The sequence below is a fragment of the Denticeps clupeoides genome, chromosome 3 (genome assembly GCF_900700375.1).
Source record: "Denticeps clupeoides chromosome 3, fDenClu1.1, whole genome shotgun sequence".
Lineage (NCBI taxonomy): Eukaryota > Metazoa > Chordata > Actinopteri > Clupeiformes > Denticipitidae > Denticeps > Denticeps clupeoides.
The window spans coordinates 14,475,239-14,492,060 of record NC_041709.1 but is presented as its reverse complement, the minus strand read 5'-3'; the positions used below and the strand labels follow the sequence as shown (position 1 = coordinate 14,492,060).

Genomic DNA, 16,822 nt, shown 5'->3' with positions numbered 1-16,822 from the left:
TCTAGCTCTCTCACGCGCCTCCTTCTCTCCTTCCCAAGCAACAATTAATAATTAAAGTGTGGCCACCTCCCACCCCAAAAAAGTGGAGGGTGGAGGAAAGTGAGGACGGATAGAATCCTGCCTCAGTCTCCCGGCGTATGGCTGACTCCTGCGTCTCCGGCAGGATATTCACCCTCTTGGCACCGGAATATCCCTTCTTCAAAGCACTAACCCACTCAATTCCTTTGGAGGAGGAGGTGGGGGACACGAAAGAGGTGGAAAGGGGGGTTGGGGCTAGAGCGTGCCTATTGTTTAAGGGGTTGCTGGCTCCCCAGAAAGAGGGTCTGGATTCCAGTTGCCTTTATCCTATAGCGCGCAAAACACAATTCCAGATCCAGAGGTAGCGGAGAACGGTGTGCCCTGCCAAAACAAGGAACCAAGGAGGACAACTGGCATGATGTCAACAGGAGAGCCAGAACTGATGTTGAGGATCAACGATGGCCCATATATGTGTCTCCACAGTGGGTTTGTCAATGACTCGTGATGCCAAAAATACAGAAGAAGAACCAAAAATTTGAACATTGATTGGATCGGAAAGCGTGCTCTTTCATGGGCTGTAAATCGCGTTGAGATCCGTACGGCTTCACTGAAATTAATTAGCTCCGGTTACCAAACCTCCCAAACTATTAGTTCCGCAATGGTGGACCTTACATTATGTTTTTCGTGCACTGAAGATTTTTGAATCATTTTTCATTATTTCGAAGGTCATTGACCAGGATTGGCCACAAATCTGTTTCACCTAAACAAGTCACACAAACAGCATGTAATGATGAGCTGCAAAATGACTTAACATGACATTTTTCCAAATGCATCTGTTAGGTGGAGGAGGAAATAAAATGTTAATAATCATTCCTCATCATTTTATGACAAGGGTTGAAAATTGTTCATTCACAGCTCAAAAAGTGAGCAATTTCTACAATTTCTGCCCTAAAGAAACCAAGAAACCTAATAAACAACCTCTTTGTTGAGATTTTAGGCTGGATTGATATTCCATTTTTCAAAAGGTGTTGGAAGTGAAATCAAGGGATAGTGAAATATCATTATGTTATGTATACAGAGGTATTACAAATTTGGGATTCAAAAGATCTCTTTTAAATCATTTTTGATCTAGGAACCAATATAATTGGCAACAGGACCAGGCATTTTGTCACAAAACAAACAAAAAATATATAATCTATATATAGAATTAATTATATATATATCTGAATTCAGCACATATCAGTCGGATGGGTTGCGTGTCTCGGTGGGGACATATGTTATTGTTCGTGCTCTGTCCTAATTGCAAATTCACGCCTCAGGGTGAAGATGGTCGTTTCGCTTCAGCTAATACAATCACAATAATTTCTATGGCACGGGCTCCAAAACACAATCCAGATACTGACCTTACAGTTCACATCCAAAGCAATAGTGGAAATTAACATACACACTACACACAGTCCTATTCTGGTTTTCCAAAAATTGCTTTCTCAAAATTTAAAGTTCTAAAAAGCTAAAACACAGATCACTGTGTTCGTGTCACTGCTAAAAGCAAACATGCCCCACCAATATCTCATGACCTCTACAAATTTGCTGTCTTAAAGGAATACTATGCACAACCAAGAACCACTTTTCAGTCATGTGCTTCATCCCTGTTTTCCCACTGGATGGTAAACTAATAGTAGAATAGCGTGTGTGCAGAGTCGGGGTTATCAAGTTAAACATTAGCATGACTCTCCCCACATGACCCAGTCTTGTGAATCTTATGCTTCCATTTGAACAACACTGTTTGCAACCAATAACCAAAAATACTTTCAAGTGCCAAGAAAAGGACGAAAGTGAAAACAACTACAGGTCTATGTTCAGCCAGCCTTGCCTCTCACCTGGCATACATACCTCAGGGCTTGTTTCTCGGCACAGTACACTTTGTAATACATATATATATACATACATATATACACACACACACATACAGTGTACCATCTACACTTATGAAAAACAAAAATCAATCACCGGTTATATTGGGGCATCATAGGCCCAGGGCAGAAATTATGCAAGAATGAGATAACACAGCTACCCTCCAAGCAAAACTACAAGATTTACAACACAACAAATAAGAATGTGAGAAATGCAGGCACCTAAATTTGTACTTTTTTGTCTTTGTACTTTTTTTACTTGTGCTCTTTTAATATCATGTTCTTGTGCTGTCCCTAATGCACCATATTTTATTTTCACTCTTCCACACTCCCTTCATTGTATTTAATATAATTTAATTTCTATGGGTTGAATATTATTTTGTGTCCTTGACAATATGATCTCTTTGTTTCATTTGTCCTTCCACAAGTGTCTTTATGTGACAAAATGTGTTTTTAAATGAAACTCGGTCATCCCCTCCGACTGTTCATACTCTATTCACGCTGAACAGGAAACCAAATGGCCAAAGGTGAGCAAGGAAACCATACAGGGCATGTAGTTGGTGAAGCGACAAATAATTACCCTGGTCATTCATCCGGCCTCTGACCAAAAGATCCTTTCTGCATTATCATCGCTTGGACAGGCAATCAGTCAAAAGGCCACATTTTTGTCATCATTGACATTGTACCTGTCCGCAACTAAGAATATTACAGAATTCTTTTTTTTTTTTTTTATTTAGCTCTGCAGCAAAAGCATTGTGGTGGTAAAGATCAAGTCGTCCACTTCCCCTCCTGCTGAAAGAGAGAGCTGCCACTCCGTACGGTGGAGAAAGGCCTGGAAACACAATAAGGAGACGCTCAGCTTCCACTAAAGTTACCACCCTACTCTCCCAGTCTGAAAGGCCTTGGCAGGTACAGGGCACAGAGACAAAGCCCCACTGTCCATCGGCCCAAAGGACGGAAGTCTGCTGTGCAGGTCACGACTTTGTTGTACTTTGGGGAAAGTACAGTGAGGATAAAGTGCACTCAGATCCTGTTTAATCAGATCCGCTGTCACCAGAACACTGGCTGGCCTGTTTGGAATAGGATGGGCATCCACGAAAAAAGCCAAGAGGAAGGGAAGAGTTTCTTTAGCTCTCAGGATAGAAACCTCATGACATTAAAGTAAAAAAAAAAAAAAAAAAAAAAGGACTTCATAACGAGACGCGCTCGGCGGCTGTTTAAGCGGTTTGCCTGCAGGATTGGAACGTGTTCTGCAGCACAGTCCTGCGGGTGTGTGTACAGTTTTTGTCCACTTGTGCATGTTCACAGGGATATTCTGTGGCTCGCTGACACTGTGCCCGAGGGCTTGGATGTCATGAGTCTGCCGTGCCCGAGCTGCGAGGTGACTGCTGTATTGACCGAAACCGGGTGGCGACCATGAAGCAGTGGAAAGCAAATGAACTGATCCGACTCATCGGATAAATTAATTATACTGTCCTGACGGAAAAACGCGAGCCGTTTCATGCCGTGACGTAGAGTATCATTCAAAATGTGATCTGTTTTCTGGGATAAAAGCAGGAAAGGTGAAACCTCATTCACCTCAGGACCATAATTATAATTTCTATTATCTACCATCACCTAAAATTTCAGATGCAAATGTTGACCAACACAGAATTAAACATAAAGTCGGTGCAGGAGGAGTAATTTTTTTTCTTAAAAATAGATATAAAAGGGACAAGGAACGATTAAAGGATGATTAACATCATTCAGGCGTGGCTTGGCAACATACAGCAGAACCGGACTAACACAACCCCGTTTAGAGACATTGTTAAAATGCACCACGTCCAAGGCAGAACCTTATCTCTGCGAGATGCGTTTGATTTGAATTTGACGTCAGGTCTGCAGTCAGGAATGCAGGGCCTGCTTCACATCAGATGGCATTCAAAGTAAAACAGACGAAAATGGGACATTTCAACAAAGCAACAATCCAAAGCCAACGAGCCAATGTCAAAACTCAGCCAACCAGATGACCACAAAGTCACAGGTTCAAACCCCACTTACTACCTCAGCGTCCCTGAGCAGGCCACTTAACCAGAGGTTTTTTTTTTGTTTTTTTTTTAAGAACGTCATATTATAACGAGATAAAAACGTCAAAGTACGACAAGAAATCCAGTGGAGCTGCATGACAGCCCTGTTGCTCAACCAATTCCCAAGCTAGCTTCGTGCAAGGGGGTCATGCCTACAGGTGACAAGTCGTGCTGACCTTGTGCTGACCCACTCGGCAAGCAGAACTACTCCAACACGCACCGGCATTTTACTCCACAGGTCGGCGTGGAGTAGCGGGGCGACGGGCTTTCACCGCGGCATATCCCCGAAACCCACTTTTGTTGTGCAGATAATGGGGCGCCCGTGATTTATGTGCGCTTTGGATGGCAACCCTTACGTGACCCCGCGACAGCCAGACGAAATGTGCAAAGAAGAAAGGACCTCGAATCGCGGCGCAGACTTAAAAACATTCTTACTCGAAGTGGAAAAGCCAGGGGGAAAAGGTGGAGGAAAAATGACGTTTACCACAGACACGAGGGAAGTTTAAAAGTCAGGCCGACCGGTCTCCTCGCCAGCTGTCCCGGCTATATATATAAATATATATATACATATATACATATATACTTTTGTTTAGAAATAAACCTTGGAATTCGGCTTTAGACAGAAGCAGGTGGAGACGCGCGGAGCTCCGGCGTAACAAGTGCAGACTCCGGCGCGCAACTTCACCCCGACCACAGCACACAAGCCCGCCGCGCCGAACTACACACGCACCGGGCGAGAAGAAAAAGTAACCCTCCGCGACGTACCTGGCGAGGGTGAGAAAACAAGTCCCGCTGGTTAATTGGTTATTTTATTATTATTATTTTTTAATCTCTCGTCTTTCAGAAGCAGCCGGGAAAACGTGAGCGGTCCGACTCTCCCAGCATGGCGGCTGCTGCTGGCGGGACTGAAAGGCTCTCCGGGCGGCGGTGTCGCTGGGGGACTGCGGGGAGGGAGGGAGGAGGGGACGGAGCGGGCAGACGCGAATCGGGGAGGAGGAGGAGGAGGAGGAGGAGGAGAGGAAGAACATCTCACAGTCATTTTTGTTCGTGTTCGCTTTTTGTGTATCGAGGAGACAGAAGAGACGACTCTCACGGAAGAAGGAATAAAGCGGGAAAGATCAGCCATAATCCGGTCAAATTTCTAAAATACATTCAAACAGCTCATCTCACAAAGTTCTGAAATGATGTGGTTGCTTAAGACATTTTTTGTCTGCGTTTGGTTGATTTGTTTCACAACGAGACTGTGCACTGCAAAAGAATGTGGCTTTTGCAATACTTTGCATAAGACCTCACAGAGAATCACCGTCAACCATTTTGTAAGGCGATCGCAGAGATGTCATTTGAGCGCATTATGCGTTATAATTCCATATTCGGTTGCGTTTAATCAACGGCGAGGATGGATTCTGGCCGGAGGAGGTTCTGGTGCAGGTACACCGGTGTAAAGTTGCTCACTTCGTCCCGGCCCTCCTGACGCCTTTGTGTTCGGGTTAGAGGACCGGCCCTGGCACCGGTGCACCCCAAAAATCCTGCCCGGCTACCTTAGAACCCTGCAGTCCGTAATTTACAGCGTTTATCAGACGCCCTTATCCAGAGTGACTTACCCGCCCCCCGGAGACACTCGGGGTCAAGTGTCTTGCTCAGGGACACAGTGGTAGTCAGCGGGATTTGAACCTGGGTCTTCTGGTTCACGGGTGAGTGTGTTCCCCACTAGGCTACTTCGTGCCTCCATCAGGGAAAATGAAGGTGGTGGTGGTGGTGGTGGCGGCGGGGGAGAGAGAAAATGTTTTCATACTCGCACGCGGGCGCGTGAAGAGGCCGTTGTGGGGAGGTCAGGGGTCACACGACGTTCCCTCTTCTGGACGGGTGTATCAGAACCATGGGTACTGAGGACAGGGCGGCCTTTGTCTCGTCCTGCAGCACACTGGGGTAACAGAACGGGCTCCTTCCAGCGGCCGCCGGACACGGGCCAGGCCGCGGCCTCCGTCTGCGTGGCTGGGGGGCCGAGGAGTCGGATTCCCGTGGATTGTTCGCAGCGGCAGCGGCAGTCGACTTTAACAGGTCGTGTCGGGCGAGACGGCGAATGTTCAGAGCAGTGAGGGATCTCACCACGCTGTCAAATGTGTTTTATGTTGGAATTTATTGTCCTGAGGCGCATGGAGCGATATGCAGAGTTTTCAACCTTTACACATTTTGAACTTTGGCCAGTCGTTGCACCGTGGAGATATACGTGTCTTCTCTGGTTTACGCTCTTATCTGGAGGGAACTACGCTTGAAATGGGGTGGTAGTAGTCTAGTGGGTAACACACTCGCCTATGAACCAGAAGACCCAGGTTCAAACCCCACTTACTACCATTGTGTCCCTGAGCAAGACACTTAACCCTAAATTGCTCCAGGGGGGGACTGTCCCTGTAACTACTGATTGTAAATCGCTCTGGATAAGGGCGTCTGATAAATGCTGTAAATGTAAATGAAATAACAGGAACAGCGTGGGTTGCTCAGAGGCACTCTGGTCGTGAGTAGGGTTCGGACGTGAAATTCGGGGGCGCGCCTACTTGTTACCCGCTGCCGCCACCCCAGAGACACAGATCGGAAGAGAAAAGCGCGTGAAAAGCTCCAATGTGCGCATCTTCCCCCCCGATTGCTCGCTCTTTTTGAGCATGTGCAGTTGTGTGAGTCGCGGAAACGTGGAGGACCCGGCCGCTGAGGGCTGTGACCCTCTGACCATTTCCTACCGCCTGTCCCCGCCCTCCCCTACGTTCTCACATGTTGCCAGGCTAAGTTTAGCGGCGCTTGTCTGCGTGCCCGAGGTAGGGGAGCAGAGGACGGACGGCCACACACGTGGTACAACATCCACAGCATTCTGGTTATACAAAGCGGAGGAAAATATATAGTGATTCGATGAAATTATGCCAGGCTTTATTATGAGATGCTTTCATTTGTACGATGGCATTTGTGAACCTGTATAATACACTTGTAATTAAATGTAATAATTAAAATGTATACGATGTACAAGTTAAATGAATAAAAACGATTGTGTAGGGACCACGCGACGTAGACATGTTCCGTGTTGCAAACATACTTTTGAAAAGTTAGAAACTCTCCCCGGACAGTATTTGATATCCTCCTGTTGCGGGAATAACACAAATCCTAGCCCTATCCATAACATCTAACATTATTGATGTTATTCCAGGATGGAAATAACTGGGATATTTGATCATCTGACACAATCTATTCATGGACGGTTCTTTTTTTCTTCCAGAAATTTTAAGGTTTACAGTCTCGTATTTTATAGGCTTGTGCCGTTTTAATGCATAATTCATGACAATGGTTGTCTTGAGTACCAGGAGTCATTTTATATTCTCATGCCTACGATGTTGGCTTGACAGAAATAGTTCTAAAGCAAATTGGAACTCCACCGTAATCCATGGCATCCCAAGTATGAACACACAACTAGCAGCTGATGTCCTACAGAAGCTAATGCACATCTTACCTTCTCTACTTCGCACACCGTACACTGTGCCAGCACGACTGACCACAACCATATCAAATTATCTGCAACCTTAAGCATTTTTAGAGAGCGGCTGTAAATCGTTAAAAGACAAGCGCTGACGACTGTGAGGAAGTGTCATTTGAAGATGCCGTGCATCTGAATATAATGAAGAGGTTTCCAGTGACTGCAGGCTGGTGGCAGCTGGATTTATTCACTGGGTGTTGGGTTTCAGTAATGACATTTGATGGTCTTCACTGCCCCCTGAGACTACATTCAGCATGTCAGCGTTGAACTAATTGCAGGCAGAAACGGATAAGACAATTTGGTGTCTCCAGTGATTGCTCTAAATTGTTTTTACTCTGTAAGGTTTTACATTTAAAAAAATGTGACAAAATGCTGATATAAAATCTACAATTCCCTATAGTTTTATGCATAACAGTGTATTTGGAATTAGATACTTGAAGCAATTCTTGAATATTGGCAGAACCAGCAAGGCTGTTTTACTCCTGTCCACAAGAGGGCGAAGCTGAGGATAATGTTACTGCGCATCCACGTCGTTTGGCAAAGCGCAGAAAAAACGCGGCCCTGTTGCCAGTCCGCCGTGTTTTATTCCGCAACAAATACTGTAGATTCAGGATGGTTGCCCGCTTTCTTGTCCTTGAAAGAAAACAGCTTTCCCCACGTGCTGTTGATGCGTAACGTAATTATACAGGAACGCCACAACTCGTGTTGCGCACGCAATGTTTCTGACGTTTTGCTGCCCGATCTGGCAACACCACGGGTGCAGGATGGCGCGCTTCTCCGAGCGGCAATCTTCCTAATTTCTCTTCACTTCCTGCGCCGTAAGTCGGCGGTGTGCGTTTCTCCTCGGGAAACGATCGTACTGGTAGGAGCCTCGGCCCGAACGGTGAAGCGGAGGGGTTTCGTTTAAAAGCGGCCATGCCGCTGTCGACGCGGTCCCAGGACGGAGATGAAGGCTGCGTCCTGGCCGCCGCTCTGGACAACGTCAGGAACCTCTCCAACATCCTCAAGGCCATCAGCTTCAAAGATCACGCCGTGTTCACCGCCACGCGGGACGGCCTGAAGGTCACAGTGGAGGATTCGAAATGCCTGCAAGCGAACGCCTTCATCCAGGTGTCGGTCCGAAGCAGCAGCGGGTCTTCTTCCTTCCTACTTTTGTTTCTTTTCTTATTTTTTAAGTTGTCATTTGCATCTTTTAGACTGATGTCTTTCAAGAGTTTGCCCTCAGAGAGGAGTCCGTGGGGTTCCAGGTGAATCTGACTGTGCTGCTCGACTGCCTCGCCATCTTCGGCTGTAGCAGCGCGCCTGGTGAGTTACTTTATCCACGCTCGTCCTTGTGATTCCTGGTTAATGCGATCGCTGCAGTAAAGATTGTGCTTCCGTAACGAACGGCCATCCCACAGTGTACTAAAGAAACTGTCATACAGTACAGGCTAAAAGTTTGGACACACCTTCTCATTCAATATGTTTATTTTATTTTCATGACCATTCTCCCTGAGAATCCTGATTCTCACTGAAGGCATCAAAACTATGAATGAACACATGTGGAGTTATGCACTTAACAAAAAGTGGAGACCTGACCTCCACAGTCACCGGACCTGAACCCAATCGAGATAGTTTGGGGTGAGCTTGACCGCAGAGTGAAGGCAAAGGGGCCAACAAGTGCTAAACACCTCTGGGAACTCCTTCAAGACTGTTGGAAAAGCATTTCAGGTGACGACCTCTTGAAGCTCATCGAAAGAATGCCAAGAGTGTGCAAAGCAGTAATCAGAGCAAAGGGCGGCTATTTTGAAGAAACCCTCAGTTATTTTGTTAAGTACATAACTCCACATGTGTTCATTCAAAATTTTGATTCCTTCAGTGAGAATCTACCAACGTAAATGGTCATGAAAATAAAAAAAAACACATTAAATGAGAAGGTGCTGTATGTGCAGACTGGCTTGTTAATTTTTTTCCCTTCTCAAACCTCTCCACAAAGACACAGCAGGCAAATGTATACTATTTACACTCCACAATTATAATACCTATATTAATACTATGTTAAAAGCCTTCCAGTGTCTACACACCATTAGCAACGAGGGATATTAACATTAGTCTCTACTAGAAGGAGCCAGAGTTCCATGCTGTGAGGACGTCATTGAAAACATGTTATTTATCTTTTTTTTTTTTTTTTCTCTTCTGTCTAAAAAGGAGTGTCTACTGCTCTCCGAATGTGTTATAATGGCTACGGATACCCCCTAACACTCTATCTCGAGGAGGGTGGCGTGGTGACCGTATGCAAGATCAACACCCAGGAGCCTGAGGAACCGATCGACTTTGACTTCTGCAGCACTAATGTGACCAATAAAGTTATCCTCCAGTCTGAGAGTTTGAAAGAAGCCTTCTCCGAGCTGGACATGACTAGCGAAGTTCTTCAGATCACAATGTCCCCAAGCCAACCCTTCTTCAGGTGAATTTGCTTGTTAAATGGCTTTTTCAGTTTTTGGTCAATTTGCATGGATTAAGTTCAATCAATAATTTTGGAATATTCTCTGATTGTGTACTTTGCATACGTCACCGAACATTTGTTGTAGCTGCCCTCATTGGAGAAGCATGCCTGCATGTGTGGTTCATAGCACACATAGCCAATTACTGTAGAATCACTGGTTCCCTTATTCAGAGCGAATTGCAGTCACTAGTTATAGGGAGACACTCAGGGTTAAGTGTCATGCTCAGGGGCACGATGGTAGAAATTGGGGTTTGAACCTGCGGCTTTCTTAGGCAAGTCTGTTACGGACTATGACACTACCACCCAGTGGCAACTTGTATGCCTGTTTAAGTCTGGTCTTATCTTTAAAAGTGACAGATTACTGGCATGCCTTTATTGATAATAGTATACCTGATTTTATTCTTTTAATGTTTTCCCACATCTATAGGCTATCCACATTTGGGAACTCTGGGAATGCACATTATGATTATCCCAAGGATTCTGACATGATGGAGCTTTTCCAATGTACCAAAACGCAAACAAACAGGTGAATAAAGAACAGAACATTTAAATTTTGCACTACACTCTCATTTGCATGTGCCTGTATCAATAAAAATCCGCATTCTTCTAATCTGTATCCATATTGATGTTTCACTAATTTCCTAAAATACACACACAATTGCAATCATGTGTTTGTCCTCAACATTTTTGGACATTTTGTAATGTTTCAGTGTCCTTACGATTCTTGCTATTCTAATTCAATCAGGTACAAAATGTCTCTACTGAAGTCGTCTACTAAGGCGCTGGCCTTGTCGTGTAAAGCATCGGTTCGAACCGACAGCCGCGGCTTCCTCTCCCTGCAGTACTTGGTGAGGAGCGACGATGGACAGATCTGCTTTGTGGAATATTACTGCTGTCCCGATGAGGAAGTTGATGAGGAATAGGCTGCTCGCTTGTTTTTGCTGCTGCTGTTGACTGCGTTGTCATTGTTGTATTATATTTGCAGTTTGTGCCAGTGTGCAATTTATTTTTGTGTTTTGTAAAGGATCTTAATACATTTGTTGAACAAATCAATGTTTGCGTTTCAGATTTTTTTTTCTTCATTTACAAATAATTATTGATCCTATTATATTTTATGCAAAGCGTGTTTATACAAATGAGCGCTTGAAAATGACGTAGAACATGAAGTCTGGTGTCCGCATCGTGTTTGATTCGCCTCCCGTACGGCAGGCGGCGCCACACGTCACAGCTCCCAGGAACCGACTGCTGTTCACGAGGCGGGACTGTGGCGACGACTCACATCACGTGACACGGCATCTGCAAAATGTCGGCGCTCAAGAGAAAACGTGGAGGAAGGGGTCCTGGCGCTAAAAATACCAAGAGGGTGAAGTTTGTCGAAAACGGGAACCAGGAGCCGAGCACGTTGACAAGTCAGCAGCCGAGCAATGAGTTCAGCATCCCGGCTCCCGTCTCGCAGGTAAGATTCGTTTTACGCGTCGAAGTGTCCTCCTCCGTCGTGCAAAATCGTTTAAATTTACAGCATTTATCAGACGCCCTTATCCAGAGCGACTTACAATCAGTAGTTACATGGACAGTCCCTCCCCTGGAGCAACTTAGGGTTAAGTGTCTGTCTCAGGGACACAATGGTAGTAAGTGGGGTTTGAACCTGGGTCTTCTGGTTCATAGGCGAGTGTGTTACCCACTAGGCTACTACCACCAACGTCATTTTCAAATCGTTGACCGAAATGTTGTCTAGAACACGTTGAATAATAAGTATTTATATTTATAAGTATCATTGAATTTAGCCTAGTGGGTAACACACTTGCCTATGAACCAGAAGACCCAGGTTCTAATCCCACTGTCTACCCTTGTGTCCCTCCAGGGGTGACTGTCCCTGTAACTACTGATTGTAAGTTCCTCTGGATAAGGGCATCTGGTAAATGTAAATGTATTTATTGCAATGGACTGACCACGTGCAGACGAGCACTCGCTGGCTGTGGTTGGAAGTTCCCCTCAGGTTCCTTATCCACGCGTCTCTGCGTTTACAGGGCAAGTGGAGAAACAAGGAGCGCGTGCTTGTGTTTTCCTCCAGGGGCATCGACTTCAGGACGAGGCACCTCATGCAGGACCTGAAGACCATGATGCCACACACGAGAGCAGGTGGCCTTCTCCAGCCAGCCGAGGTACCAAGCAACGAGTTTGGCTGCATCCATGCGAACCTCATTTTCTTGCGTTTCTCCTTTTAGACACGAAAATGGACCGGAAGGACAAACTCTTCGTGATTAACGAGGTACGGCGTGCCACACCTGGTAGGAGACAGTGGGCTTGCTTGGTCATGCGCCTTCTAAAACAGTGCCTTGCTTTTTAAGGTGTGTGAAATGAAGAACTGCAACAAGACTATATTTTTTGAGGCCAAGAAGAAGAAGGATCTTTACATGTGGTAAGCGATCAGAGGTGACTGATAACTAGGGCTGCACGATATATCGAAAAATGTATCGTTATCGCGACAATAGTATACGCGATATCTATATGGGAGAAGGCAGGGGGTGTATTGTGATATTAGGTGAATGCCTCTGCTGTTGACCTCTTATGCTGGCACCTGGTTCTAAAGGTGCTGGCTACTAAAAAGCTTCTCTGAGCTACCCCACTGTGTCAATGTCTCTTCTTTCCGCATCACAGAGCCCTTTCACTACAGTACCTTAAGGAGAACGTTGTTCATTGTGGTTAAATTACACTTGTGAGAAAATGCCCTCTGTAAAGGTAAAAAATAACATCAACACAGCGGATGTAGTACGTCCAAATTCCATTCATACTACCCTCATTCATACTATATAGAACATACTGTTTTAACGGTAGTGCAGTATGTACAAATTCAAATGTACCTACTCAAGTAGTATGCAATTTCGGCCACAGCATTAATTTATGTGCCAAGCATTTGTGTGTCCAAATTTGACCAATCTTTATACCCGCCTCCCAAGTAGATGATATAATGCTATTGGCTAGACTGGGCAATGTAATGTTTACATGTTAATATTAATTTTTATTTATGTGGATGTTGACAATATGTTAGTGTTTCCACTATATACCAATTTATTTAAGGCCTGTACATTTGTTTAATAGTATTTTCTTATTTCTTATTTTATTTAAATAAAAAGCAATTCATATAGTATTGGCAGGTCAATGGTAACAGCAAATGGTATCTGCTGAGGGTTTTAAGTTTTGAAGTCTAAATACAGGGTGGGCCATTATTTGGACACACCTTAATAAAATGGGAATGGTTGGTGATATTAACGTCCTGTTTGTGGCACATTAGTATATGTGAGGGGGCAAACTTTTCAAGATGGGTGGTGACCATAGTGGCCATTTTGAAGTCAGCCATTGGATCCAACTTTTGTTTTTTCAATAGGAAGAGGGTCATGTGACACATCAAATGTATTGGTAATTTCACAAGAAAAACTGGTTTTAACGTAACTTTATTCTTTCATGAGTTATTTACAAGTTTCTGACCACTTATAAAATGTGTTCAATGTCACCAACCATTCCCATTTTATTAAGGTGTATCCATATAAATGGCCCACCCTGTATTTGCAACTTCCTTGACATATTGTTTCTTTTTAGCCTGAATTAGATTTAATTTGATCAGATGAATATATTACCTGTTTATTTTAGTATGATCATTACATTATAATTTTTTTAAAATAGCTAATAATAATTTTAAAATCATTTCTCTAGGGAAATGTTATATTGCAAGAAATATCATTATCGCATTTTTTCCCAATATTGTGCAGCCCTATGGATAACATGTACACGTTTCAGAATGTTTAGGCACAGAGTTTTACTTTTGACTGGCCTGATATTGGTTTCATGCAGGTAAGGCTTAATTGATTTGAAACAATGGCAGGGAACAGGGAAGAATATGAAGTAATATGCAAATATGCAGTATTGGTTAACACCCCCTTTGTTTTTCTGCACAGAAGTTTACATAGAAGGAACAGGGAACTATTATAATATATGGATTTTTTAATTTTTGCAGGATTTCTAATGTTCCACATGGACCTTCAGCCAAGTTTTTGGTGCAGAATGGTGAGTGTCTTCAAAATTAATTTTTATAACTTGATGTCTTATCCATTCTGAAATCCACCTTTTCTCATTTCAGTGCATACATTGGCAGAACTTAAAATGACTGGGAACTGCCTGAAGGGTTCCAGACCCCTGCTTTCTTTTGACCCTGTAAGCTTTTTCACACAAGACTACACGGATGTCACTTATTTAAACGTTGAATTAAAATGTAAAATTTATTACACAGACATTCGACAAAGAGCCACATTATTCTTTGCTGAAGGAGTTATTCATCCAGGTTGGTAACGATGTAAATTTTTTTTCATGTATCTGACACTTTCAGATTTGGGCAAAAAATATATATATTCATTGAAAAATCTTCTTTCAGACATTTTCAACTCCTCAGTACCACCCAAAGAGTCAGCCCTTTGTGGATCATGTCTTCACATTTACGATAACTGACAACAGAATATGGTTCAGAAATTACCAGGTACACTCCATGCCCATTTGCTTACGTGTGATTTCTTTACATTGCTTACTTGTACACTGTTTGTTCTGTATTTCTTATATCCTTTATGATCCTTTATCAGATCATTGAAGAAGATGCATCCCTTGTTGAAATTGGACCTCGTTTTGTGTTGAATCTAATCAAGATATTTCAGGGGAGCTTTGGAGGGCCAACACTTTATGAAAACCCACATTTTCAGTCTCCTAACATGGTAACCTTCAGTTAATTAATGTTTGTGCCTTTACTGCTGCTATGACTATATATTTACTGTTCATTCTGAACTTCAGGATGGATCACCAGTTTTAAAGTTTTCTTTTCATTGCATTTAGCACCGCAGAATGATCCGCTTGGCCATGGTTGCCAAGCAACGGGAGAGGCATTTTGTGAAGGAGCTGCAGAAGTCAAAGAGAACTGATGTCAAGGAAGTGTTGAAAGAAGATGTCACAGATGATGTGTTTGAGACACCTGCCGAGGAGAAGCCTGTTGAAATTGAAACGGAGGCTCCAGAGCTCAGGCCAGTGAAGAAAGGCAAACTCACGCAGCTCAAGAGGAAAACCAAGCTGAAGCGCAAAGGCATCCGATAATGACCATTTGTTAGGAGGTGTTACTGCCTTTTCTGTGCCTATGTACAAAGACTCCATGTGGCTCGCATGCTCCAAACGCTTTTGTTGCTACTTTGTCTATTACAGTTGTCACTAGGGAAGATAGTGGCTGGATAAATGTCACTTGTGATATATGCATCTTTATAAATCTGTATTCCAGCATTTCTAGTGTTTTTCTTTTTTTTTTCCCTGAGTGCTCAGTTAAACAGGTTACGTAAATCGTACTCAGTGTTGATTTTCTTAAACACTTAATAATCCTACTGATAGTAATACATTTTATCAGCGTAATGTGGAATATTGTCTGTTGTCATCGGGTGCCATGTTCCACTTTTTTCACCTTTCCTTGAAGTATAAGCACACTTGTTAACTCCTGGAAGAAGGATTCTCAACTTGCTGGGCTAGTTGTCTAACAAGAATGCGCCTCACTTAACTTTTCGTGGAGAAAAAAAGATAACCTTCCTTAACCTAGCGTTGAAGGAAGCGCCCCCTTAATCAGGTTTCCGGTTCGAATCCCAATCCGCCGAGGTGTCACTGAGTAAGCCACCGTCCCCATACACTGCTCCCCGGGCGCCTGTCGTGGCTGCCCTCTGCTCACCAAGGATTGTTAAAAGCAGAGGACACATTTCGTTGTGGCACCATGTGCAGTGCTGCAGTATTTCGCAATGACAATCACTTCACTTTTAAGATAATCCTTCATTAGTCCCACAAGTGGGAATTTCACCTGATATGTAGTAGTAGTCGCAGAACAGCCCAAAGCCCAAAATTGCCACGCGACAGACTGTTGTGTTCTTGTCACATGAAGGAACAAACGTGTAACACCATTTTTTTATTTTTTTTAACCTTTTATTTAGTGTTACAAAATACAAGGCACATTTTACATATTAAGGAATGTCTTCAGAACATTATAAACTGAGCACAAAATAGAACAATATATTACAACCAATATCACCATAACAAGAAATTCAAAATGAATAAATAAAATACAAAATAATAACAAAACAAAAAAAACCCTCAAAACCATTCAATGAAGAAACGTAGCTTAATATGAAAAAACAAAAAACACTGATAATTGTTGCTTGCAAGAGGACTTCCAGTTCTTATATTAAGTTGTCTATATACTGGTATAATAGTTGGGCTTTAGTATTTTTACAGTGACTTCGCACTTCCTTGAATAAATTTATTTCATTTGCAAAAATTTTGAAAACGGGGGTGATTTTTAGAAATCGAGATTTGTGAATAAAAAATGTGGCCATAAGAATTAAGTTATTATTACAATATTCTGATTCTTCATCTCCTATCAGACCAACCCTTATTTTCTCAAAGCTCAAAGGTGGAATAGATTTTTTACACATTATCCAATTTGGAAAATCATTTCAAAAAATATGTGAGGCAATGCAAACATAAAAAAGGGGGGTTCTAATATCTCAATATTAGAGTTATAGACAACACAGAAATTGTCATTTATACCAAATTTCTTTTGCAGAAGATCATTACAGGGATAGATGTCATACATAATTTTAAAATGGATTTCTTTAGCTTTCTGTGGTATTGGAAAAGAGAAGTATTTAGTTCTAATTTTCTTTAAAGTGATAACATCATAATCTTTAAACAAATGTTTTCTTCTTAAGGTGACTGGAAACAATATTGAAGTTAGATTGCTTCTTATTATTTTGTTTTT

General features: G+C 43.0%; 3 protein-coding genes across 9 annotated transcripts in view; 2 read left to right on the top strand and 1 right to left on the bottom strand.

Annotated features, from left to right (window-relative positions):
* sema4d (sema domain, immunoglobulin domain (Ig), transmembrane domain (TM) and short cytoplasmic domain, (semaphorin) 4D) overlaps positions 1 to 4,921 on the bottom strand; it is a 35,704-nt gene extending 30,783 nt beyond the window's left edge. For all 6 annotated transcript variants that reach the window (XR_003749278.1, XM_028974680.1, XM_028974684.1 and 3 more), the window contains exon 1: positions 4,763 to 4,921. The gene's annotated coding sequence lies outside the window, so the exon portion shown is untranslated. The remainder of the gene's footprint in view (positions 1 to 4,762) is intronic.
* Positions 4,922 to 7,585: 2,664 nt separating this feature from the next.
* rad1 (RAD1 homolog (S. pombe)) lies at positions 7,586 to 11,049 on the top strand. 2 transcript variants are annotated; one of them, XM_028972882.1, is made up of 5 exons: positions 7,586 to 8,621; positions 8,708 to 8,816; positions 9,699 to 9,957; positions 10,424 to 10,522; positions 10,742 to 11,049. In XM_028972882.1, the coding sequence occupies exons 1-5, from the start codon at positions 8,427 to 8,429 to the stop codon at positions 10,917 to 10,919; spliced, it is 840 nt and encodes a 279-aa protein (XP_028828715.1). In that variant the 5' UTR covers positions 7,586 to 8,426; the 3' UTR covers positions 10,920 to 11,049. The 2 variants fall into 2 exon arrangements, with proteins under 2 accessions (XP_028828715.1, XP_028828714.1); XM_028972881.1 differs by having other exon boundaries at positions 7,586 to 8,627.
* A 116-nt stretch (positions 11,050 to 11,165) lies between these two features.
* bxdc2 (brix domain containing 2) lies at positions 11,166 to 15,306 on the top strand. Its single transcript, XM_028972879.1, has 10 exons — positions 11,166 to 11,452; positions 12,024 to 12,135; positions 12,222 to 12,265; positions 12,345 to 12,415; positions 14,009 to 14,058; positions 14,132 to 14,205; positions 14,282 to 14,332; positions 14,423 to 14,524; positions 14,625 to 14,753; positions 14,872 to 15,306. The coding sequence occupies exons 1-10, from the start codon at positions 11,300 to 11,302 to the stop codon at positions 15,124 to 15,126; spliced, it is 1,041 nt and encodes a 346-aa protein (XP_028828712.1). The 5' UTR covers positions 11,166 to 11,299; the 3' UTR covers positions 15,127 to 15,306.
* Positions 15,307 to 16,822: the final 1,516 nt, after the last annotated feature.

Excerpts from the sequence above, each read along its gene's own strand:
- bxdc2 (XM_028972879.1), top strand. The coding sequence starts at position 11,300 with ATGTCGGCGCTCAAGAGAAAACGTGGAGGAAGGGGTCCTGGCGCTAAA. Across the intron at positions 11,453-12,023 it reads TCCCGGCTCCCGTCTCGCAG|GGCAAGTGGAGAAACAAGGA; the intron begins GTAAGATTCGTT and ends CTGCGTTTACAG. Across the intron at positions 12,416-14,008 it reads AAGAAGGATCTTTACATGTG|GATTTCTAATGTTCCACATG; the intron begins GTAAGCGATCAG and ends TAATTTTTGCAG.
- rad1 (XM_028972881.1), top strand. The coding sequence starts at position 8,427 with ATGCCGCTGTCGACGCGGTCCCAGGACGGAGATGAAGGCTGCGTCCTG. Across the intron at positions 8,628-8,707 it reads ACGCCTTCATCCAGGTGTCG|ACTGATGTCTTTCAAGAGTT; the intron begins GTCCGAAGCAGC and ends TGCATCTTTTAG. Across the intron at positions 10,523-10,741 it reads ACCAAAACGCAAACAAACAG|GTACAAAATGTCTCTACTGA; the intron begins GTGAATAAAGAA and ends TAATTCAATCAG.